The following is a 24,024-nucleotide window of genomic DNA, read 5'->3' on the forward strand; positions in this document are numbered from 1 at the left end:
TTGTGTTATTTCTTTCCCTGTCCAGCCCTGTTGCTGAGCCCACTGCTATCGCTGTGCCCCACATGATACTCTGCTGCTCCCTCGAACCTCCCAGGCCTCAAAATGAAATATTTTCTTTTTTTTTCTTTTGGAGAACTTGACAGTTGCCATTTGCTGCTGTGTTGCTTCCAAATCTGAAAAGTAATTTTGCACAACTGAATTTAATTCAATTAATAATGTAGCACTCCAAGTGGCGTACATCATCTTGGATCGGCCCAAATAAAAAAATCCATGTCATTAAAAAAAAAATCTGTATTTGTAAAGCGCAAACTACTCACCCTTACAGGTCTCAAGGCGCTGAGGGCCGTCGTGGAAATTAAGTGAGCTATTGCCCACAGTCACATACATGGTGCTGAGCTAAGCTGCCGCCGGAGCCGGGGATTGAACCGTGAACCCTGGGCTCCATCTGTTTTGTTTCTGACATGCCTTTCACTTGTAACCTATGTCACCGAGACTTTCTGTAGCACTCAGAATTTACTACTCCTTCCCCACTCTTTGCATTGCCACACAATAGATTCCTACTTTCGGTCTGTCTTTTGGGGCAGTGGAACTAGCAGAACACTAGCTTGTTTACATTTCACAAATGGAAATTGTTTAATTACATTACTATACATCTTTGAGTAAATGCAACAATCTTAGCAATTTATTCTGAGCATTTTTTTGATACTGAACAGCATCTGCAAAAAGCATTAGCTATAAACGATGTGACCTATTTGCAGTGCTGGTCTCTGCTGTGTTTATTTGCCCAACTACAGGGAGTAAATAGGACAGCAGGCTCAGTTTCTGGTGGGCTGGTTAGAGATAAAGGGTCATGCTTAGGAGCATAACAAAATGAATGGGGCTACCAGCAAAATGTTATTACGGACCCTCAAACCTCCATACATGGTATAAACAACCAAAGCCAGCGGTGAGCAATCAGCAAGGCCACCCCACAGATACACAAAGGTCTTCTTTAATTTCTGATCATTACTGTGTAAAATATTTGCAGGAACGATCACTGTTCGTCTCCAAGCACAGCAGACACATTTAACCCAAACCAACAATGACGATAATCAGAAATGGTAATAAATGATCAATTAAAATTACCAAGCATACTGGGTTCTCCTTCCAACAGGGACAGGATGTATTTGTTTAAGAACAAAGTGCAGAAACTGAAGAAGAACCAAAGAATGAGGTAGACAAGAGCCCGGGAATTCCAGATCCCCAAGTCCGACTCGAGTACAGTGGTCTCTGTGATGGTGATTTTCAGCACATTCTCTTCTGGCACGCTGTCACTCCTTGTCAGCACCATTTTCTCGCTGCGGCTAGAGACCATGGAACCCATTTTGAGGGTGGGCTTAGTCTTCTCCTCAGCGAGGAGGCTCTTTGAGTCCTCCGGGGACTCTGCATCGGTCACCGAAAGCATGATGGCCCCATGGCAGATCTTATTTTGGTCACAACAAAGGCAGCCATTGGGTGCAGAACCGCATGAGAGTTGGAATGATACCAAATGGGTTTGTCAGGTACTTAATCCCACAGATTGTAGCATAGGTGAATCTTTATTTGGTCCTCCTGGTAGCCTGGTCCAAGAAGTTCATATGCTGACTGCCAGTATCCATCTAATGCCCTGTCAGAAAATAAAAGACATCATTTAGTTGAAATTCGTGGATGATTGCACAATGTGAAATGGCTGTAGAGAAGCTAAAAAGACTGAAGGCAACAGGCACTTGTAACGGAGAGCCATAGGTAAAGCTAACAGGAAAATGGAAGCTTTGAGGTACATGAGATCAAGTACGAAAAGCACTTACAGGGTCTCGTCTTTTTTAATTACATAATGATCTTTTGGGTGATGTGGAATTAAAAATGTGGGAAAGGGTGCAACAGTGGGGAGAAAGGCTTTAAATGATGAAATGGTGTAGCGTTGTCAAAACAGTCATAACGCAAGTTAACCTAAGGGATTACACTTAAAATATTTGAACATTTCATTTTATAAGTATACAAATTCATTGCAGTCAACATGTGAAATATATGGTATATTTCTGCGATCATTTTTACAGTAATCAATAATTTAAATTCGGATTTTCTATTTAATTAGTTACTACTTTTATAAAGGTGAATTCCAGTTGCTTCCTGTCTTTTTTATTATTTAAGCTTTTCCTTTACAGGGGAACATGAGGGGGGGGCAAGCTCCCCTAAGCTACATTAACTATCAGCTATTACTTCCCCCTTTTCAGGCAAGCCTGATCTTTAAACTCTGCCTTTCCCTTTTGATTGTCCTTACCGGCTCATACCATTATTTTTCATTCACTATTCTTGTTATCTCGCTTTAATTATCCCTAGACTTTTGTACTGACACTGATAATACATCAACTCGTTTCACAGAGGACTGTAATTTTGGGGTTAGGAAAGACACATGACAAAATACATTTGGGATACACTAAATGTATTCAGATTTAACTGATTAACTGTGATAATTTCAATAAATTGTACCGACTTTTGTGGGTCAATATTTATATCCCTAAAAGTCATACAAACAGAGATCGAGAGGGTGCGAGAAACAGATCAATACGTCGTAGGATGAAAGAGAGCCGGGAGTGAAGTTGAGGCGAGCAGCTGGGCTGGAGCCAGAGAGCAGCTGGGCAGGAGCCAGAGAGCCGCTGGGTGGGGCCAGAGAGCAGCTGGGCTGGAGCCAGAGAGCCGATGGGTGGGGCCAGAGCGCCGATGGGTGGGGCCAGAGCGCCGATGGGTGGGGCCAGAGAGCAGCTGGGTGGGGCCAGAGAGTAGCTGGGCTGAAGCCAGAGAACAGCTGGGCTGGAGCCAGAGAGCAGCTGGGCTGGAGCCATGGCTGGAGCCAGGGAGCGCCAGGGCTGGAGTCAGAGAGCAAAAGTAGCAGGGTAACAAAACGGTTTATCTTGTGGTTGCCACATGAGCTAAGTGATACTTGACAAAGGAGGGGTAATCAGATTCAATGAAACATTACTAAAGTTACTACTATAGCCAGCAAAGATTACACCATCACAAATTATTAGTTTGCTTGACAGTGCCATCTCCATGTGCTTCAGATTGCGCTGAGAGAGAGACATTAGGCATATAGAAATACCAAAGTGTTACCCAAACAGTTGCAATGAGTATTGCACATTAAGGAGGTACATGCTGGGAGCTGATAGGTGCTGCTGGGCCTTGACGTCCTCCTGATGATCCAAGAAGGGACAGGAATGGGCAGTTTTTAAAGGAAGGAGTTGTACAAGAATAGAGACACATTCAGAAGATAATGAGATTCCTTCTGAAGGTCCTCGGACTGTAAAGATCAGCTCTTGGAATCTAGCCATTGGGCAAGTGCTGCAAGATCTCCTTGGAGGGTGGCTGTGGCTTACTGTAGCAACCGGTTTACATTAGGCCTGTGTGGGATTCAATTGTATAATCCAGCTCTTTCCTACTCGCTCCTTTGCGGCAGCGAGATCGCTAAATATATAGAGGATACATCAGACACCGGTTTTCCATATAACAGTATCTGCGTAGCTGAGAGAAACCACAACTGCTATGTGTAATGACTCATGAATCAATGAGCAAGAAGTAGTGACTGGCAAGTATGCCAGTGAGGGAGGGTTGTCTACTGCATCAAACAATAAGAAAATATACATCATGTTTATATACAACGTAATGCATACTGGTCAGTCTAAAAATAAGGTTGCTAAGATGATACAGGAATGGTATCAAGTTTCACTCAAATTATTTTGCATTAGCCTTCCAAGTCTTGTGCAAAACGTAACATTTCAATAAATAATTTAAAGTGAAAAGGGTTTATCAGCATGCACGGCTTGATAAAGTCCACTTGGAAGCAATGTTTACTTAATGAAAACTCTATTTACTTTTAGCCGGTGTCTAGCTCGCATTATCAGTCTGTGTGTACCCTGCCACCCAGTTTCCTCGCTTGCTGTTATTTTCAGAACTTGTGCACTTGGGACCACGTACACATACATGCCTCATAGGCATGGCCCTACTGTTATGAGCGTACACACGCCCTTGCTAGCTCTCTTACTGAAAAGTGGAGCCAATCGGGGGTGTTCCCAATCACCAATAATTGAGGGTGGTCAGCAAGCGTGCGCTGACAATTACAAAAGCTTATTGACTAGGACACAAAGTCTCCATGAAGATAACTGTATCCAACTCGAAATTCCCGTCACATTCTTCTTGGTGTCTTGGAACAAGGGAGTGTGCCTTGGGAATAAATGTCACAGAGGCAGCTGTTGGATGCCCATTTCGACACAGACAGTTTGAATCACGGATAGACAACGGGCTACTTAATTTTCTTGCTATTTTTCACCAAACACTTGACACCTTTTCAGTGTCGGAGAGCCTCACTTTGACAACCAAAGACTGAGTTAGGGGATCCCAAGAGAATAAGCAAGAATTGACTTTAGGTGCTTGTTACTTGTTGTCCAGGGACTCCAAGTGTTCAGGCTCAGAGAGGGACTTCTGCCAGATCAAGTGAGCTTGATAGATGACCTGTTACTTCATGCCAGGCATCGCTGGAGGGCGTGCTACTTCCACCAGCATAAAGATGCGATCATTCATTGGCAGGATGCCAGGGCCTCAAGAGACAGAATGTCTAAAGCCTTAGCCATGAGAGCATTGTAGCGCCTGGCTAGGTGCAGGTCCTGGTAGTCTGCAATACCAACATTTGGATCTGCATCCAGTTGGCCAGGTCAAGCCTTCTTATGAAGGAGCCTGGTAGGTAGATCTAAGGGGTTTGGGGGAAAACAACCATACCAATTGCCCACCTAAAACAGTCAGAAACAAGACTGGCAGTTTACTAGAAGTGATGGTGCCATCTGAACCACGAGGACCGGTGCCATGTATCTCAATGGGAGATACATGGGACTGGCAAGAGATGGATTGGCAATGGAGGCCGAGAAGGCTGGACTAACTAGTCTTGAGCTTGGTACTTGAAGTTCCGAGCTGACAATGGAGGATAACACTAATGCAAAGCCTGCACTTTGGTATTATGGTAGACGAGAGGGGTTCAGTGATTTCTAGTCTAGCTGTTCCTGGTCCGACAGATCAGGTGAGTTTGAGCAGTGTAACCATTGAGAAGGAGAGTTGCGATGGAAGAAAAGAGCAGCCAGTGAGAGAATCCAAAGAGGACGGTTTTGAGAAGAGGGACCCCTAGTGCCAAAAGAGACTCCTGTGAAACATGCAGAAGCACCAGGAAGATCAGTGTCAATTCCTGCTCCTTCAAAATCTGAACAGGCAGGGCGGCTGGTAGTGTTGCAAAATAATTCTTAGGGCAGTTTGGCTAAGATGTTGTGGTGGCCTTCTAATGTTTGGGAATATGGTCAGGCCAGTACACAGGAACTGGGCTCAAGTAAACATACCAGTCTAGGCAGGATGGTATTTGAGAAGAAAACAAGGGGAGCGAAGATCAGAAGCTGCCATAGCAATCTGGTGTGACTGTCGGTTGCAGCTCCTTACAGTGCCACGAGCCAATGCTGAATCAGGGGTCAGTGTCACTCTCTCCTCTACACATCCGAGGAAAGAACAAGAGAGTTGGGCCACCAGTGACAATCGACGACCCTTATGGGCGCTTGCAATAGTGCAATAATATTAACAATGAGGAGAATTAAAAACACTTGAGGACCAGGGCCTGGGAAGCCCCAGACGGTTCACAAATTGAGACAGGAAAGGGAGCCAAGCAAAAAAACAGGATGCGATTCCAAAAGCAATAACAACAACTAGAGCCATGATTGAACAGAAAATTGATACAGTGGTGGTCGACTTGAGTCTACTTCTAGAAGACAAGAGAAAAACTACCAGAACAATTTGATTTGCTGAACCCTTTCTGAAAGATTTGCATCCCTTTAGATAAGAGCTCTTGAGGCGGAAAGCCGAGAGCGAGGGACCTCCTTGAAAGTTGATTTTAAAAACTGTATTGCGTGATTTGTACCTGTGTTTTAAAACGAAGTGCACTTTGCTCACCTGATTGCTCTGTGTCGCTGCTCAGCCGAGTGAGGCGCTGAAGCAGGCAGCAGGCAACCGCCGCGACCTCCCGGGCTCCGCCCACCGAGTTAGGCCACGCCCCCTTTACTATATCTAGGCGCGCCCTGGTATCAGCGCTGCTTAGATAAGAGCTCTTGAGGCGGAAAGCCGAGAGCGAGGGACCTCCTTGAAAGTTGATTTTAAAAACTGTATTGCGTGATTTGTACCTGTGTTTTAAAACGAATTGCACTTTGCTCACCTGATTGCTCTGTGTCGCTGCTCAGCCGAGTGAGGCGCTGAAGCAGGCAGCAGGCAACCGCCGCGACCTCCCGGGCTCCGCCCACCGAGTTAGACCACGCCCCCTTTACTATATCTAGGCGCGCCCTGGTGTCAGCGCTGCTTAGATAAGAGCTCTTGAGGCGGAAAGGCGAGAGCGAGGGACCTCCTTGAAAGTTGATTTTAAAAACTGTATTGCGTGATTTGTACCTGTGTTTTTAAAACGAATTGCACTTTGCTCACCTGATTGCTCTGTGTCGCTGCTCAGCCGAGTGAGGCGCTGAAGCAGGCAGCAGGCAACCGCTGCGACCTCCCGGGCTCCGCCCACCGAGTTAGGCCACGCCCCCTTTACTATATCTAGGCGCGCCCTGGTATCAGCGCTGCTTAGATAAGAGCTCTTGAGGCGGAAAGCCGAGAGCGAGGGACCTCCTTGAAAGTTGATTTTAAAAACTGTATTGCGTGATTTGTACCTGGGTTTTAAAACGAATTGCACTTTGCTCACCTGATTGCTCTGTGTCGCTGCTCAGCCGAGTGAGGCGCTGAAGCAGGCAGCAGGCAACCGCCGCCACCTCCCGGGCTCCGCCCACCGAGTTAGGCCACGCCCCCTTTACTATATCTAGGCGCGCCCTGGTATCAGCGCTGCTTAGATAAGAGCTCTTGAGGCGGAAAGCCGAGAGCGAGGGACCTCCTTGAAAGTTGATTTTAAAAACTGTATTGCGTGATTTGTACCTGTGTTTTAAAACGAATTGCACTTTGCTCACCTGATTGCTCTGTGTCGCTGCTCAGCCGAGTGAGGCGCTGAAGCAGGCAGCAGGCAACCGCCGCGACCTCCCGGGCTCCGCCCACCGAGTTAGGCCACGCCCCCTTTACTATATCTAGGCGCGCCCTGGTGTCAGCGCTGCTTAGATAAGAGCTCTTGAGGCGGAAAGCCGAGAGCGAGGGACCTCCTTGAAAGTTGATTTTAAAAACTGTATTGCGTGATTTGTACCTGCGTTTTTAAAACGAATTGCACTTTGCTCACCTGATTGCTCTGTGTCGCTGCTCAGCCGAGTGAGGCGCTGAAGCAGGCAGCAGGCAACCGCCGCGACCTCCCGGGCTCCGCCCACCGAGTTAGGCCACGCCCCCTTTACTATATCTAGGCGCGCCCTGGTATCAGCGCTGCTTAGATAAGAGCTCTTGAGGCAGAAAGCCGAGAGCGAGGGACCTCCTTGAAAGTTGATTTTAAAAACTGTATTGCGTGATTTGTACCTGTGTTTTAAAACGAATTGCACTTTGCTCACCTGATTGCTCTGTGTCGCTGCTCAGCCGAGTGAGGCGCTGAAGCAGGCAGCAGGCAACCGCCGCGACCTCCCGGGCTCCGCCCACCGAGTTAGGCCACGCCCCCTTTACTATATCTAGGCGCGCCCTGGTATCAGCGCTGCTTAGATAAGAGCTCTTGAGGCGGAAAGCCGAGAGCGAGGGACCTCCTTGAAAGTTGATTTTAAAAACTGTATTGCGTGATTTGTACCTGTGTTTTAAAACGAATTGCACTTTGCTCACCTGATTGCTCTGTGTCGCTGCTCAGCCGAGTGAGGCGCTGAAGCAGGCAGCAGGCAACCGCCGCGACCTCCCGGGCTCCGCCCACCGAGTTAGGCCACGCCCCCTTTACTATATCTAGGCGCGCCCTGGTGTCAGCGCTGCTTAGATAAGAGCTCTTGAGGCGGAAAGCCGAGAGCGAGGGACCTCCTTGAAAGTTGATTTTAAAAACTGTATTGCGTGATTTGTACCTGTGTTTTTAAAACGAATTGCACTTTGCTCACCTGATTGCTCTGTGTCGCTGCTCAGCCGAGTGAGGCGCTGAAGCAGGCAGCAGGCAACCGCCGCGACCTCCCGGGCTCCGCCCACCGAGTTAGGCCACGCCCCCTTTACTATATCTAGGCGCGCCCTGGTGTCAGCGCTGCTTAGATAAGAGCTCTTGAGGCGGAAAGCCGAGAGCGAGGGACCTCCTTGAAAGTTGATTTTAAAAACTGTATTGCGTGATTTGTACCTGTGTTTTAAAACGAATTGCACTTTGCTCACCTGATTGCTCTGTGTCGCTGCTCAGCCGAGTGAGGCGCTGAAGCAGGCAGCAGGCAACCGCCGCGACCTCCCGGGCTCCGCCCACCGAGTTAGGCCACGCCCCCTTTACTATATCTAGGCGCACCCTGGTATCAGCGCTGCTTAGATAAGAGCTCTTGAGGCGGAAAGCCGAGAGCGAGGGACCTCCTTGAAAGTTGATTTTAAAAACTGTATTGCGTGATTTGTACCTGTGTTTTAAAACGAATTGCACTTTGCTCACCTGATTGCTCTGTGTCGCTGCTCAGCCGAGTGAGGCGCTGAAGCAGGCAGCAGGCAACCGCCGCGACCTCCCGGGCTCCGCCCACCGAGTTAGGCCACGCCCCCTTTACTATATCTAGGCGCGCCCTGGTGTCAGCGCTGCTTAGATAAGAGCTCCTGAGGCGGAAAGCCGAGAGCGAGGGACCTCCTTGAAAGTTGATTTTAAAAACTGTATTGCGTGATTTGTACCTGTGTTTTTAAAACGAATTGCACTTTGCTCACCTGATTGCTCTGTGTCGCTGCTCAGCCGAGTGAGGCGCTGAAGCAGGCAGCAGGCAACCGCCGCGACCTCCCGGGCTCCGCCCACCGAGTTAGGTCACGCCCTCCTTATCGGATATTTGAGAATGTGCTGTTTCCGGAGGCGCAGCGGACGGGCGCAGCGGGCGCGCCGGCGGTGCGCCGAAGGCGCGCCAAAGGCAAGCCCGTCTGCGCCCGACCGCGACCTGACGGGACCAGGGGCCATATTCCTTGGCTCACCGACCTCCCAAGGCAGGCCATATAGTTCGGCAGCCCTACACAGCATAGGAAGAAACGTCGCTGCCCAGTGCACGCATATATATGTCCCTACAGAACTTCCCCCCAGCTGCCCAGACTGTAAACATCTCTTCCGGAATAACCCCGTGGCCGCTGTTCCGAAATACTGTATGTATGCACTAAACTGCCGGTCACTGCCCAAGCACTGCACACAAATCGCCATGCTGCTAGAGGAGCACAAGCCAGACGCGCTCTTTTTAACAGAGACATGGCTTACGACCCAATCCGAGCCCGATATTGTTACAGCCTTACCAGCTAGTTATCACATTTTTAGACTCGACAGACCAGAAGGGAGGGGGGGTGGGCTGGCCATTATTATAAAGGACCAATACCACTGCCGCACCACAACATCCACTATCCCTGGCTGTGAGAGTCTGGAATTCTGTATAGAGTTCAACGCCAACCACTCCTTCTCTGGTACGCTGATTTATCGCCCCCCTGAGTCTGCAAAACTATTCCTTAGAGCACTACCAGAGATCGTAGCAAAAAGATCCCTATCGGCGGCTAGTTATACAGTATTGGGAGATCTCAATCTGCACTTTAACTCGCCGTCCGACCATTCTGCCAAGGAGTTAATTGATGACCTCGAAGCCCTTCAACTGTCCCAGTTGGTCACAGCCCCAACCAACGAAAAAGGGAACCTTCTCGATCCTATTTTCAGCAATAGAATGGATCTAATAACGGCCCAACCTATCCCCCTTCCGTGGTCAGACCACTACCTGGTGCCGTTTACCTGGTCCACCCATAAAACCCCCCAACTATCCCCCCAAACCTTGATGAGAAGAAACTGGAAAAAACTCCCCGGCGACCTTTGGAGGCTTGAGCTAGACGCTACCCGTCCGCCATCCTGCTCAGACCCCAATCTGGCATATGGAAACTATGTTAGCTGGATCACAAATTCCTTAGACTCTCTCCTGCCTCTTCGCAAATCGTCCTCTAAGCGAGCGCAGACATCAGCCCCCTGGTTCTCCGACTCGCTGAGAGAGTTAAAACGTCGATGTAGGCAACGGGAGAGAGCCTGGCGCGTAGACTTCCTTCCGGAAAAAAAGGCCGCCTATAGAGAGGCGATCAGAAGCTATAAAGAAGGGGTAAAGGCAGCCCAGGCAACTTATTATTCCGACAAAATCTTGGAAGCCAGATCAAAGCCTAAAGAAATTTTTAACATAGTAAAGCAATGCACGAATGTCCTCACTGCTCCCCCTCTAACCAAGACCAAGGAGCAATGTAATGAACTGGCGGAATTTTTTCACAACAAGGTGTTGAACATATATTCCACCTTTCCAGCCATGGCCCTGAATCAGGAGGTGCCCGACTCACCCAACTCGGAAAATCTCCCCTGTTCAGGCCTGTCTACTACTGAGCCGACTCTTGATCATTTCCCTCCCCTGGACCTTGTCACCTTAGAGAAAGTGGCTCGCCAGGTTAAGTCGGGCTCCCCTCGCGACCCAGCCCTCCCAGAAATCCTGATGCAGGCAGGCGATGCCATCCCCCCTGTAGTCCTGGAACTGCTAAACTCATGTCTGTCCACTTGCACAGTTCCCACTGCCTGGAAGCAAGCCTCTGTACGGGCGCTCTTAAAAAAACCTAATTTGGACCCTAACGATCACTCCAACTATCGCCCCATCTCATTGCTCCCGTGGACTGGCAAGGTGCTGGAAAAACACATAAATGCCCTCTTGGTCCAGTTTTTGGAGAATCACTGCCTACTGCACACCTCCCAGACAGGCTTAAGACCTGGCCACGGGACTGAAACCGCCTTGCTAGCAGTTACCGAAGAGTCTCGAAGGATACTGGATCAGGGGGGATCAGTGGCAGTGATCCTCCTTGATCTAAGTGCTGCCTTCGATACGGTCAGCCATGCCACTCTGCTGAACCGTCTCCAGAACATCGGAGTCTCGGGAAACGCACTAAGGCGGTTCAGTTCCTTCCTGGATGACAGATCTTTCCAGATCTTTGATGGCAACACAACATCTACCATCAAGCCTCTTAGCTGTGGAGTTCCGCAGGGCTCATCGTTGAGCCCTGTACTGTTCAACGCCTACATGAAACCGCTGGCTGGGGTAGTAGAACCGTACGGCATTAAAATCGTGTCGTGGGGAGGAGCCAAGATGGCGGACGGGACGGACGTGTGAGCGCCCGGCTCCCCAAGCCGTCTGCTTCGCATTGATATCCTGGCACTAATCCTTGCTTACACCGCGCTGAGACGATGACATGAACGCGCTGATGACAGTCGCTTTCATTTGCGACCTCCGCCGGCCGTTTTGGATGAAGACTCGGGGAACTAGCCGACCACCGGGGCTGCCCACGATCCTTGTGCCGATTGCCGCCGCAGGTCACTGGTGCTCTTAGCCGGGCGGACGGGCTGTGGAGGTGCCGGCGTTTGGGACTGACCCGATTGCGGAAGATGGATGGAGTTTATCCTGTCCTGCGAGGCGCGACTCCAGTTGGCTGAGGAGTGTGTGCCTGGGACACGGGATCCCTTTGTTCCTCGCTCTCCACTCCTACGCTGCCTCTATCCTGGGCGGACTCCATCTTGCGGCGTCCTTCTAGTCGCGCATTATCAGTACCCACGGGAGACGAGAGGGCTCTCATTGTGCATGGCCCCCCGCACTGTTAGCTGCATGCCCTTCCGTCGTGGGACGATGGCTCTTCCATAACGGAGTCGCCCCCCTCCCTCCAGTGTGGATCCGCGGGAGAGAAGGCAATGGCGCTTGCCCTCCAGCATGGACAGAGGGTTGTTCCCTTATCCCCAGTTTGCGCGGACCTGCCTGCAATTGACCCGGGCGATGATCCGAATGCGACACTGTGCGAAGCGGATCGGCTGGTGTTACAGAGTGACCTGACCTGTGGCGATATCCTTGATGCCCTCGCAGACCTACGAGCAACATGGCGGCGCAATGCTCAAGAACTGGGAGGTAAGATCGATGAAGCTGTGCTTTCCATAAAGCGACCGAGGCTGCCTGCTTCCCTACTGCCTACGTGTGCTTTTACAATGGATACAGTGTTGCTACAAGTGCGAGCGGAAGATCGAGATGTTCCTGGCTACAATGTTGCGTGCCTCCCTACCGACGCTGCTACTGCTACAAAGTCTCCCCTCACTCCGGGAACTATGACTCTGCCTGAACAACTGCTATCAGAGCTCCGCTTATCGCTCTCCCAGCTGTTTGCCCCCTTTGAGGGTGTAGCCTTCGGAGCCCTCTTTTTACATTGCCGGAGTGAGTGTCATCCTGCATGGCAGGGGGGGTTCGTCATCCTGGCCGCTGAATTTGTTGGAGACTGGGGACGCTCATCTTCTTCTCTTCTGCTCCTTCCATGTCGAGAGCGACCATTTTGCTCCTTTGTTCTGCCGGACATGTATCCGCTGAGATGGTCATGCTTGGAGAGGTTTCGTCGTTCAGGCCAGGGTTGAAGGGGCCCCTCACCTCGGCTTGTTTGATCGGCTGGCGGAGACCCGGACTATTTTTCGTTTTGCTATGCTGACTGTTTGGCAATTGCAGCCTCTTTCCCATTTGAGTTTGTGACTATCCTGTACTGTTGTGTTCCTTGCAGATGGGAGGGCGGTTCTGTATGGGCCCGGGGTTCTAAATGTGAATGCTTTACTAATAGTGACTGGCCTTGCCATGTGCCCGCTACCATGCCGTGATTGGGGTAATTAATAACGCTATGGCTTCCCGTGTGGGCTGAACAGGGATTGGAACTGCTTTTGTATATGTTGTGAGCACACATCGTGAAATGATTTCTTCCATCTCTTCTATTGTTGCAATTTATTACAGCGCTGTTGCTTTCGGAGTAGGAGGTTTTCAGTGTGGGACGCGGTGGATGGCCGAGGGTCCCGGGCGTTCTGATGCTAAGTAGGCTCCTCCCCACTTTCTTCTTTTGGGAGTGGTAGATTAGCTTGTCCTTTTCTCCCTCCCTATATTCAAGAGTGACAATTTTCTTTCTTTTCGTCTCCTTTTTTCCTTCTTTCTGCATTTTCTTGCTGTTCCTTCTCCTTTCTTCCGACTTTTCTTCTTCCTAAATTTCGGGTTTATAGGGCGACAGGCACGCTGCTAGGGGGGGGTAGGCCATAGCCTCTGCATGTGTGTAGGGTGGGGGGTTATATTTCATTTTTGTTAGTTTCTATGGGACCTGTTTTGTTTCCTCTATGATTTTAGCTTTCTTGCCCATGTTTGGGAGTGCTGGGTGTAGGGTGGCAGTGGTAATGTGACTGGGTCATAGGTGCTACTCTGTAGCATAGCTATTGTGTAACCATCCTGCCTGGCGGGGACTTGATTATCGATATACGAATTGCTTGATACAGTTGCCAACGTCATGTCCCACCTGCATGGACCTAGTTCTTAACTTTTATTTTATCAGTACGGAACACTACGGCCTGACTTCGGTAGTTGCATAACAAAAAACTTTAAAATGTAACCTTCATTCATCCTGTGACACGGTGCTGCGACATCCTTCAGTCTTTCTTCCTTTAAATGTTTGCGTTCTGCTGCAGTACTGTGTCGCCATAACGTAAGCTGTTGTGCTAACTGATTGTTCGTGGCCGGCCGGATGGTTGTAGGCCCGTATTTGTTATTTTTCCTCATGCACAATAAAGGTTTTCAAAAATTAAAAAAAAAAAAAATCGTGTCGTACGCCGACGATACCCAGCTAGTGGTTTCACTGGCCCAAGAGAACGGTGGGCAAGCCTCGGCCGGCCTGCTGAACTGCCTGGAGAGCGTGAGGGAGTGGATGACCAACTCCTCCCTCAAACTGAACGGGGGAAAAAATGAACTTATGCTCCTAGGCCCAGCCTCACCACTACCCTTCTCTTCCCTATGGCCCGCCGGTCTAGGAGCACCTCCTACCCCCAAGGACAGTGTTAAGAGCTTGGGAGTTTGGTTAGACCACAAACTCTCCTTCTCCACTCAGGCCACCAAGTTGTCTGCCACCTGTTTTGGCCTATTAAGAACGCTGAGGAAGGTCCTTCCACTTTTACCTCTAGATGCCAAGAAGGTGGCGGTACAAGGCCTCATCCAGTCCCGTTTAGACTCAAACAACGCCCTATACCTGGGGGCGCCTGAGATGACTCTCCGAAAGCTGCAGGTGGTACAAAACTGCGCAGCACGTACCATACTCCAACTTCCACGGTCTCAGTCCGTTAGACAGGGACTGAAAAGCCTACATTGGCTGCCTGTGAGACAGAGAGTGGCATTCAAGGCTCTGTGCATCACACATCGGGCTTTTTGGAAGACTGGATCAGCAATCAACACCAGCCTTGTCACCCCTTACCACCCTAATAGGAACCTCCGGTCTACCGGTGCTTTTCTGGCAGCGGTACCCAGAGTAAAGAGAGCTAGGTCCGGGGGCAGGATGTTCTCACTGAAAGCCGCCAGGCTGTGGAATGCACTCCCCCTTGATCTTCGATCCACACCCGACCTACTCCCATTCCGCAGAAAACTGAAAACCATACTATTCAGGAAGCCCTTCTAGCTCCTCCTGTGTTCCGTCACGTCTCTGTCTAAACTCAGCGCTTGGACGCCCCTGGGCAGCAACTGCGCTTAATAAATCGATAAATAAATAAATAAATCCCTAAACTGAAAAGCTGAGCAAATAGCTATAGGACCACACCGATAGATTCCAGTTCATGGAATATAGGATGGAGGACTCTGAAGGCTGCTCTTCACAAAACAATATCCAATTGATTGCCTTCCAGAAAATGTTGAGGAAACCAGAACTATATGGTGCACTGGATAGCTCAAGCTGCAGCTTTTGAGGGACTGACTCTATTCTATGCTCTTGAACAAAACATAGGTTTCCTGCAAAATCCCCTTCACCTGGTGCACTTCTGAGTCCAGTGAGGGATAAGCAGCAAAGTTAATGTGACAGGAAACTATTCTATGCAAGCGATGACATGCAGGAGACTTTGCAGGGAGTAGCATCAATGCCATGGTTTTCCCTGAATATATGATAAGAGTGCAGGACCAATGTTCCTCCTTCCACAAAGTAAAATGGAAACTGACAAATGTGAGTATGTTGTACCATCTTGTTTCCAGCAAAACTAAATGTAAAGGTTAATGGCAAAACATATGTTTTCACAAAATAAAAATCCCCGTCTGACTGGGCAGAGATTTATGCGACTCAGAAAGACCATCAACACCTCCCGAACTGGCATCTACTGAAGAGGCAGGATTGTGATCAACCTTATCCAAATACACCTCTGAGGTCTACAGAAGATCTGATTAAAAGATGACCGGTGGTGAAAGCAGCAACAGCAGCTTCCACAAAGGTGTGCAGCATATACTTTGACTAAAGAGAACTCTACTTCGTCATTGAGAGTCCAATAACACATGACTAAGTGCTTCCAAGAGGCTGGTGCAATGCTTGAGAGTTGTGCAACATCTTTTCCACTTCTATTCTAAACTCTGAGTGTTGAGAGCTTAAAGCATGATTAACAAACATAGTTATGATAGGAGACACTGGGGATGGTGTGTTGAGGTTTTTTTTCAATAGTTATTGTTCGATTATGTAGGCTGGAGAACATGCAGGTGTCACTAAATGGATGCCTGCAACAATTCGGGTCCTCCATAACTTACTACTCCAGACCTGGATACAGAGTGGTGTGCTTTTTTACCTAATAATTTATCATGAGTTCCCAGTTAAATTTAAGTTCCTCACGTAGAAAGTTAGAAATTTGAGCAATTACAAACATATATAAAGAGGAGGGAAGAAATGCGTTACTTACCTGTAACTGCAGTTATCCAGTATTAGTGTCTTTCATAGATTCACATGCCTGAATCATTCCCCGTCGTCGAGACGGGAGCCTCCGGTACATAAAAAAGTAATGTCCTAAGACATACATAAAGAGAATAGGTCTAAGGGTCTAACCTTAGTAACCTATCTAGGTCCTTATGCAGGAAGGACCAAATAGAGTAGGCTCCAGGGTCCCACCTTGGTAGCCTATCTGTGTCCTTTTGTAAAAAAAGGACCAAAACAAAAGGAACAACCAATCAGCTACTACCTCCCTCTAGAACCTTCCTGTGAGGAGCCTCAGTCTCTCAGATTTTCGTACGCACCAAGTTGGATAGGTGTAAACCTGTAGAGAGAGGTGAGTCCTTCCAGGGGAGGCGGGAGGGTGCATGTGAATCTATGAAAGACACTAATACTGGATAACTGCAGTTACAGGTAAGTAACGCATTTCTTATCCAGTATTTGGGTGTCTTTCATAGATTCACATGCCTGAATCAGAGTAGCAAGCAATACAATATGCACATTCTGTGAAGATACAGACAGTATATTACTGCAAGAAATGAACATTTGTGACTGTAGGAAAAAAAAACAACAGCATACAATGTCATGCAGAATCTAGTAACAAAGAAATGTGCATACCAGTCAAGGATGGTGGGAAGTAGGAGGGCTCACCTCACTGGAATAGATGGCGAAGCACTGCTCTGCCCACTGCTGCGTCTTTCGTCAGCTCAGCGTCCAAGCAGTAGTGCCTGGTGAAGGTATGCGGGGACTTCCAGGTCGCCGCTCTACATATGTCTAGGAGTGGCACTCCAGCAAATAGTGCCGCAGACGTAGACATGGCTCTGGTGGAGTGGGCTTTGGCCCGTGAGTCCAGAGGTCTTCCTGCCTTCTCGTGGCAGAGAGTTATGGCTGAGGAGATCCATCGTGATATGCTCTGTTTAGTTAAGGGCATGCCTTTCCTAGGCCTGCTGAATGCGACAAAGAGTTGGGATGACTTCCTGAATTGTCTTGTTCTGTCAAGATAGAATTTTAGGCATCTTTGAAGGTCTAAAGAGTGCAGTGATCTCTCAGCCGGGGTAGATGGGTTCGGAAAGAATGATTTAAGAACCACCGGCTCATTAAGATGGAAGTCCGAAGGGACTTTGGGTATGAAACGTGGGTTGGTACGCAGGATGACTCTGTCCTCCTTGAATTGAAGGAATGGGTCCTGGACGGAAAGGGCCTGTAGCTCGCCTACTCTTCTGGCCGAGGTCAGAGCAAGTAGGAGGGCTGTCTTCCACGACAGGAATTTTATGTCAGACTTGTGGATAGGTTCGAAGGGATGTTTCATCAGCTGGTGAAGAACTATGTTGAGCTGCCACGTTGGAGGGACAGGTTTTGGTCTAGGGAAGGACCTAAAGAGGCCTTTCAGAAATTGCTTAATGAGTCTGTCCGCCCACAGAGAGGGGCCCCTAGAAGTTCGAGTGAACCTAGAAATCGCTGCCAAGTGGACCTTGATGGACGCATGGGCCAGGCCTGAGTGCGCCAGGTGTAGAAGGTATGGCAGGAGTTGTTGGGGAGTGACCCGGAAGGGGTGTAGACCCTCCTTTTCACACCAGATGCAGAAGCGTTTCCACTTGAGAGTATAGGTCTTTTTTGTGCTGTTAGCTCTGGCGTTGGACAGGACATCTTTGCACTCTTGTGGGATGTTTAGATGGCTGAACTCACGGTAGTCAGGAGCCAGGCTGACAATTTCAGAGGGCCCAGGTTCGGGTGGAGAACCTGCCCGTGAGACATCGTGAGCAGGGTTGGGTGACTGTGAAGACGAAGAGGTGGGTGGACGGATAGACGGTGGAGCTCCGTGTACCAGTGCTGCCTCGGCCAGGATGGGGCGATGAGGATTAGAGTGCAGGGCTCCGATTTCATTTTCCTGATTACTCTGGGTATCAGTGGGAATGGCGGAAAGGCGTAAGCAAACACGTTCTGCCAAGCTATTGAAAATGCATTCCCTAGAGTTCCTGGTTGGGGAAGCCTGCTTGCGAAGCTTGGGCATCTGGCGTTCTCCCTGGTGGCGAAGAGGTCTATCTGTGGTGTCCCCCACTTCGTGAAGATGTGGTTCAATGCACTCTCGTCTAACTCCCATTCGTGGGATAGGGACTGTTCTCTGCTGAGGGCGTCCGCCAGGACATTGTCCTTGCCTGGAACGTATTCGGCTTTGAGGGTGATGCCATGTTGTAGAAGCCAGTTCCAAACTCTCTGAGATTCTCGAGAGAGAGATAGCGAGCGCGTCCCACCCTGTTTGTTCAGGTAGTGCATAGTCGTGGTGTTGTCCGTCCTGACTAGCACTGGGGAGTTTCTGATGCGCGGGAGGAACGATTGGAGCGCCAGGAAGACCGCCCGTAGCTCTAGAATGTTGATGTGGAGCTTGGACTCCTGTGGCGACCATTTTCCGTTGGTCTGCAGTTCTTGTAGGACTGCACCCCAGCCCTCCAAGGATGCATCCGTGGTGATGATATGTGGTTGCGCCGGAAGCAGGAACGGTAGTCCTTGCGACAGGTGTTTGTCTGAAGTCCACCATTGTAGACTGTTGATTAGATGTTGAGTGACTCGTAAGCGGTCCTCGAAGGATCCCTTCGCTTGTGTCCATTGTTTTGACAGTTCTTCCTGAAGGGGGCGCATTTTTAGGCGGCAGTGAGGGATGAGAAGGATACATGACGACATCATGCCAAGGAGCGATTTGAAGAGGCGGACGGTCAGAGACTGTTTGGATGCCACTGACTTGGCCAAGGAGATGAGTTTCGACTTTCTCTCCTGTGATGGAAAGGCCTTCGTGCAATCCGTGTCCAGGGTAGCTCCTAGGAAGGTGATGACTCGAGCTGGTGTCAGGGATGACTTTTCCCTGTTGAGGGTCAGTCCAAGGCGGCGGAAAAGATGCAGACAGGCGCTGGAAGATGCAGCTGCGGCTGCTCTCGACGGAGCTTTTACCAGCCAGTCGTCCAGGTAAGGGAAGACCTGGTGTCCCTGCTGGCGGAGATAGGCTGCGACCGGAGAAAGGCATTTCGTAAAGATCCTTGGAGCAGATTTGAGGCCGAAGGGGAGTACGCGGAATTGGTAGTGTATCCCTGCGACTGCAAACCTTAGGAACTTTCTGTGACCCTTGAGGATAGGGATGTGGTAATAGGCGTCCTGTAGGTCGAGTGATGTCATGTAATCGCCTTTTTCCAGGAGTCCCAGGATCTCCTGTAGCGTGACCATTCGAAACGATTGCTTCTTGAGAAACACGTTGAGGGCTCTTAAGTCGAGAATTGGACGCCATTTCTTCCCCTTCTTGTGGATGAGGAAGAAGTGGGAATAGAAGCCCTCCCCCATCTGGGCGTGTGGAACTTTTTCTATCGCGCCTTTCTGGAGCATGGATGTTAGTTCTTGCCGAAGCAGCCGCAGGTGTCTGTGAGGACGCTTGACAGGTGGTGTCTGAGGAGGGTTTGAGAGGAATTCTAGAGAGTGGCCGAATTGAAGGAGTTGTAGAACCCACCGGTCTGTCGTTATTTGCCGCCAGTTTTGAAGGTAAAAGGAAAGCTTCCCTCCAAGTCGCAAGGGAAGCGATGGTGGAGGGGCTGGCCAATTGGAAAAGTCATTGTCGATTGCCTGCTGGTCTCTTCTGTCCTTTCCCTCTGTAGGACGATTTATTGAAGGAGGACTGACGTCCCGACTGGTTTTGGCGCTGTTGAAATTGCGTTTTACCCTGAGAGTAAGAGTAAGAGGACTTGTTTTGATAAGATCCTCTATAGGAGGATTGTCCCCTCCCCCTGTTGGCACGAAAGGACTGAGTGCGAGATTGCAGAGTGCCCAGGGCTCTGGCTGTGTCAGTGTCCTTTTTAATTGCAGTGAGGGCTTCGTCAATCTTCTCGCCGAATAGGTGATCGCCATCATAGGGCATATCTAAGATCTTGGTCTGGACCTCCTGTCTGAAAGAGGTGGCTTTAAGCCAGCCTTGGCGTCGCAGGACAGCGGCTCCCGCCAGCTGTCTGAATCCAGTCATGGCCACGTCAATGGCGCAGTCTATCAGTTCTGAGGCCGATGTTTGGCCCTCAAGGAGGAGCGAGTGTGCCTCCGCTTTAGCATCTTCCGGCAGGTCGGCAATGTAGGGCGCGATGTCCGCCCAGAGTTGGCGGTTGTAACGCCCAAGAAGGGCGATGGAATTGGCAATTTTCACCGTTGTCGCAGAGGTAGTGGAAAAGCGTTTCCCAACTGCATCTAACTTCCTGCCTTCTTTATCTGGTGGTGTCGATAAAGGTGATGCAGGGTTACGCGAGTTCTTCTGCGCCGCCTGGGTGACCACAGAGTCCGCCTTGGGGTGACCCGTGAGGCATGCTGGAGCTGAAGACGTAGCTCTGTACTTTTTATCCAGTTTGGGTACGATTACCTGTAGGGAAGCTGGAGATTGCATGAGCTGCTTGCCCTGTTTGAGTAGATAATCAATGATCGGAATCGATCTAGTAGTTTTCTTAGTTGGTTCTTTAAAGTCATAGAGGAAACATTCAGTTTCCTGAGATTCCATTGACATATGGAACCTTTTGGCAGCCCTTTCCATGAGGTTATGGAAACCTCCAATATCAGCAGGTGGAGACTCAGAAGATTGTGGCTCCGGAGAGGCTGGAGAGTGAGTAACATAGTCCTGGTCCGCATCCACGTCCGTATCATCATCTCGGACTTCCCCTTCTTCATGTTCTCTGTCCTCTTCCTCGGACGAGATAGGGTCTTGAGCAGGGTCCTGTGTCCTAGGAAGGACCAGTGGAGGGGGCCTAGGTCTTGTCCCTTGTGCAGGAACGGGCACAGATGGCTGCGGGGTTGGTGGGACAGTAGGGGTGGCTTTCTGCGGAAACCGCAGTTTGTAGTCTTGGACGAGAAAGCTCAAGTCTGCAACCAATGAGGCCGGCAAGCACACCATTGGGGTCACCTGGGTGTGGACTTGGGTAGGCACTACTGGAGGGGTCGATTCCTCAACCTCCTGCTCTTCGTCCGTACTCTGGCACTTGACAATTAGGTCGGAAGGACTAGTGGCTTGGGTAAACTCCTCCTCCTCCTCCGGCTCCTGGTCCTGTAAGAAGCAGGATGGTGTCAGCTGTTGGACCTTACTAGGTGAGGTCATCTCCGGAGTGATCTGCCTTTTGGTGATCCTAATGGAGACATGGGAAGTCTGAGCGTCCATTGCGTGTGACAAGAGCTCGGATTCTTTCCAGGTACCAGTAGCCGTCGGTATAGTCTTCGTCGACGGTGCATCCGTCGACGACCCTCTCGTCGACGGAGCTTTAAGCAGCGTTTCCTTCGTCGACTGCTTCGTCGTCGGCGCCGCCGTCGACGGAGCGCCCTTCGTCGACGGAGTGTCCCTCGTCGACGGCTTCGTCGACGGTGTGACTTTCGTCGACGGTGTCGTCGTCGACGTCTTCGTCGACGGTGCTGTCGTCGACGCCCTCGTCGACGGTGCCGTCGTCGATGTCCTCGTCGACGGTCTTGTCGTCGACGGTGCGGAGGATGAAATCGGTCGTCCTGCTGACGACGAGTAGGTTAGAGTCGTCGATGAGGAGGACGCCGACGATGCCATCGTCGTCGATACCGTCGTCGTCGATGTTGAGACGGTTTTAGGCGATGAGGTGGTCGCCGATTGCGCCGTCGTCACCGTAAGCAGTGGTTGCTTCCTAGGGACAGGAAGGTCCTTGCTAGATACGGCAGGCTTGCCCTCTGAAGCCTTTTTAGACCTCTTAGGAGGGGTCGCTGAGTGGCCAGGCGAGGAAGCCCTAGGCCTCTTCAGGGAAAGTTGTGAGGCGACCGACATGCTCCCACCCTCGGAAATGAGGTCGGTCGGTTTGTCTTTGAGCCTGTTCAGCCAGATAAGAAGTCTCCCTTCCCGGTCTTTCTGGGTTTTGACGGAGAACTTACGGCAAATCTTGCAGTCGATGGTCTTGTGGTGAGGGTAGAGGCAATACAGGCATTCCTCATGTTCGTCGTCCACGTGGAGCCTTAGTTTACCACAGGAGGCACAGGGACGGAAAAGTGCTCTTTTCTTGACGTCAGCCATAGTAGAAAGTCGAAAAAACTGTGAAGTTTGGAGAAAATACGATATTCCTGAGGAGAACTCAGGTGGAGACTCCCTAGCACAACGTGCGGTAGAAAATCTGAGAGACTGAGGCTCCTCACAGGAAGGTTCTAGAGGGAGGTAGTAGCTGATTGGTTGTTCCTTTTGTTTTGGTCCTTTTTTTACAAAAGGACACAGATAGGCTACCAAGGTGGGACCCTGGAGCCTACTCTATTTGGTCCTTCCTGCATAAGGACCTAGATAGGTTACTAAGGTTAGACCCTTAGACCTATTCTCTTTATGTATGTCTTAGGACATTACTTTTTTATGTACCGGAGGCTCCCGTCTCGACGACGGGGAATGATTCAGGCATGTGAATCTATGAAAGACACCCAAATACTGGATAATCATATTGTCTACCCACAAGAGAGATAGCGCACACAGAAGGTGTATAAATTGCAGAAACACTGGAGTGGAAAACTACAGGAGATCCTCATCACACACTAGTGGCATCTTGCCCTTGATTCACTCTGGAGTCCCATTTGAGGTATACATGAAATTGACAGGGAGGCTCATTTTGATATTGTTAGTGATGGAGTGGATGGAACAGATGTGGTTCTGTCTATTGCCTACACTCCATATTCATAACATGCCACGTTCTATGATAAAATCTTGATACATTTGCACCTCTAGCCAAATTCTCCATGGTCATAAGGGGGGAGATGTAATAATGTAGTAGATATGGAGTTCGCTAGGTCTCACCTCCGCCCACTGCCTAATTCAATTGTGATTTAGTTGGTTCAGAATGTTGAAGGAATGGTTGTCACTCTGGGGATTCGTGGACTCCTAAAATTCCATTAATCCAACTAACCAAGAATATTGGTTTCATTTTGTCAATGGATGACTACATGTGAGGATGGACAGGATATAATGCTTAATTCGATTTTACGCTGTGGTGAGAAGGATGCATATTAATGCAAAACTCTTTTTGAACATAACTCACTTTTGCTAAATATTGAAGAGGGATAATCAGATCGTGATATTTTCAATGTTGAGGTTACAGGTCAGTGTGCTAAGTTATATTGTTTTTAGAAAAACAATCCAAAATGAGATATGAAATTTCTTTAACGAGAATACACACAACATCAGGTCAAAGAAGGTGTAAGTGCGAGACATGGATATATAGGAACCTAAGTTTAAATAACTAAAAGAGACTCAAGCATCCATTGGTACTGGGCGCCATAGTGGTAGAGCGAGTGACATCCTTGCTCACCTTCTAGAGTACCTAAGATGTCTATATGAAAGAGACAAACACATTAGATTACACACAGAGATTGATACGACAGGCAGACTCCAAATGTGGTTAAGCTTGATGATGAGAGGGTCGCTCCTTATAACTATACAAATGATGCATGGAAACACATGTATAGTCAGAAACTGAAATAAATTAACTATTGATTGGCTATTTATCTTACCTATTAAAGCATACAAGACTGAACGAGAACGAAATGAAAACATATATAAAGCGGGACGCAGATCCATTACCATCTTATGTAGCAAACAAATCAGACAAACATTGGACTATGAAAAAAGGCAGCAGTGAAAGCCATGGCCAGTGGTAAGACACCTGCACCCGATTGCATGTTAATTTTGACTCTGCTTATATTAACCATGTGACATCAATATTGGTGGGGCTCTTGTAAGCCCATCTTACCCCAAATAATGTGTAAAACTCTCATAGTATCTCTTCCCCAAACCTAGATTACAGATCCCATGTAAAATCCTGACCATCAGGCACCTCCTCCTGGTGGTTAATTCAGGTCAAAGCAGATTTATTTCGGGCCGTAACCTCGTCATTAGTAGAGACCTGTTCCCACTTCTGGAGTGTGCCAGAACATACCCTGCCCACTCTCGCCCTCTGCGCAGGGGCATGCCACATGACATCGAAAAAGCATTGGGCATGATCAATTGGAGAGGCTTGTTAGCTGCACTGAAAGTGAGGGTCATGTGCCCACGTTTGTGCAAATGGTATCCCTGTTGTACTCTAATCGTAAAGCGAGGGCTTTCACTGGTTATATCATCTTCCAGTT

General features: G+C 49.3%; 1 protein-coding gene across 3 annotated transcripts in view; it reads right to left on the minus strand.

Moving 5' to 3' along the window:
• SLC35E2B (solute carrier family 35 member E2B) overlaps nucleotides 1–24,024 on the minus strand; it is a 442,385-nt gene that overhangs the window by 126,805 nt on the left and 291,556 nt on the right. For all 3 annotated transcript variants that reach the window (XM_086921521.1, XM_086921522.1, XM_086921520.1), the window contains exon 2: nucleotides 1,126–1,645. In XM_086921521.1, coding sequence (XP_086777647.1) covers nucleotides 1,126–1,444 — 319 coding nt within the window. In that variant the 5' untranslated portion in view covers nucleotides 1,445–1,645. The remainder of the gene's footprint in view (nucleotides 1–1,125; nucleotides 1,646–24,024) is intronic.

Source organism: Lissotriton vulgaris, chromosome 5, assembly GCF_964263255.1.
Source record: "Lissotriton vulgaris chromosome 5, aLisVul1.2, whole genome shotgun sequence".
Taxonomy (NCBI): domain Eukaryota; kingdom Metazoa; phylum Chordata; class Amphibia; order Caudata; family Salamandridae; genus Lissotriton; species Lissotriton vulgaris.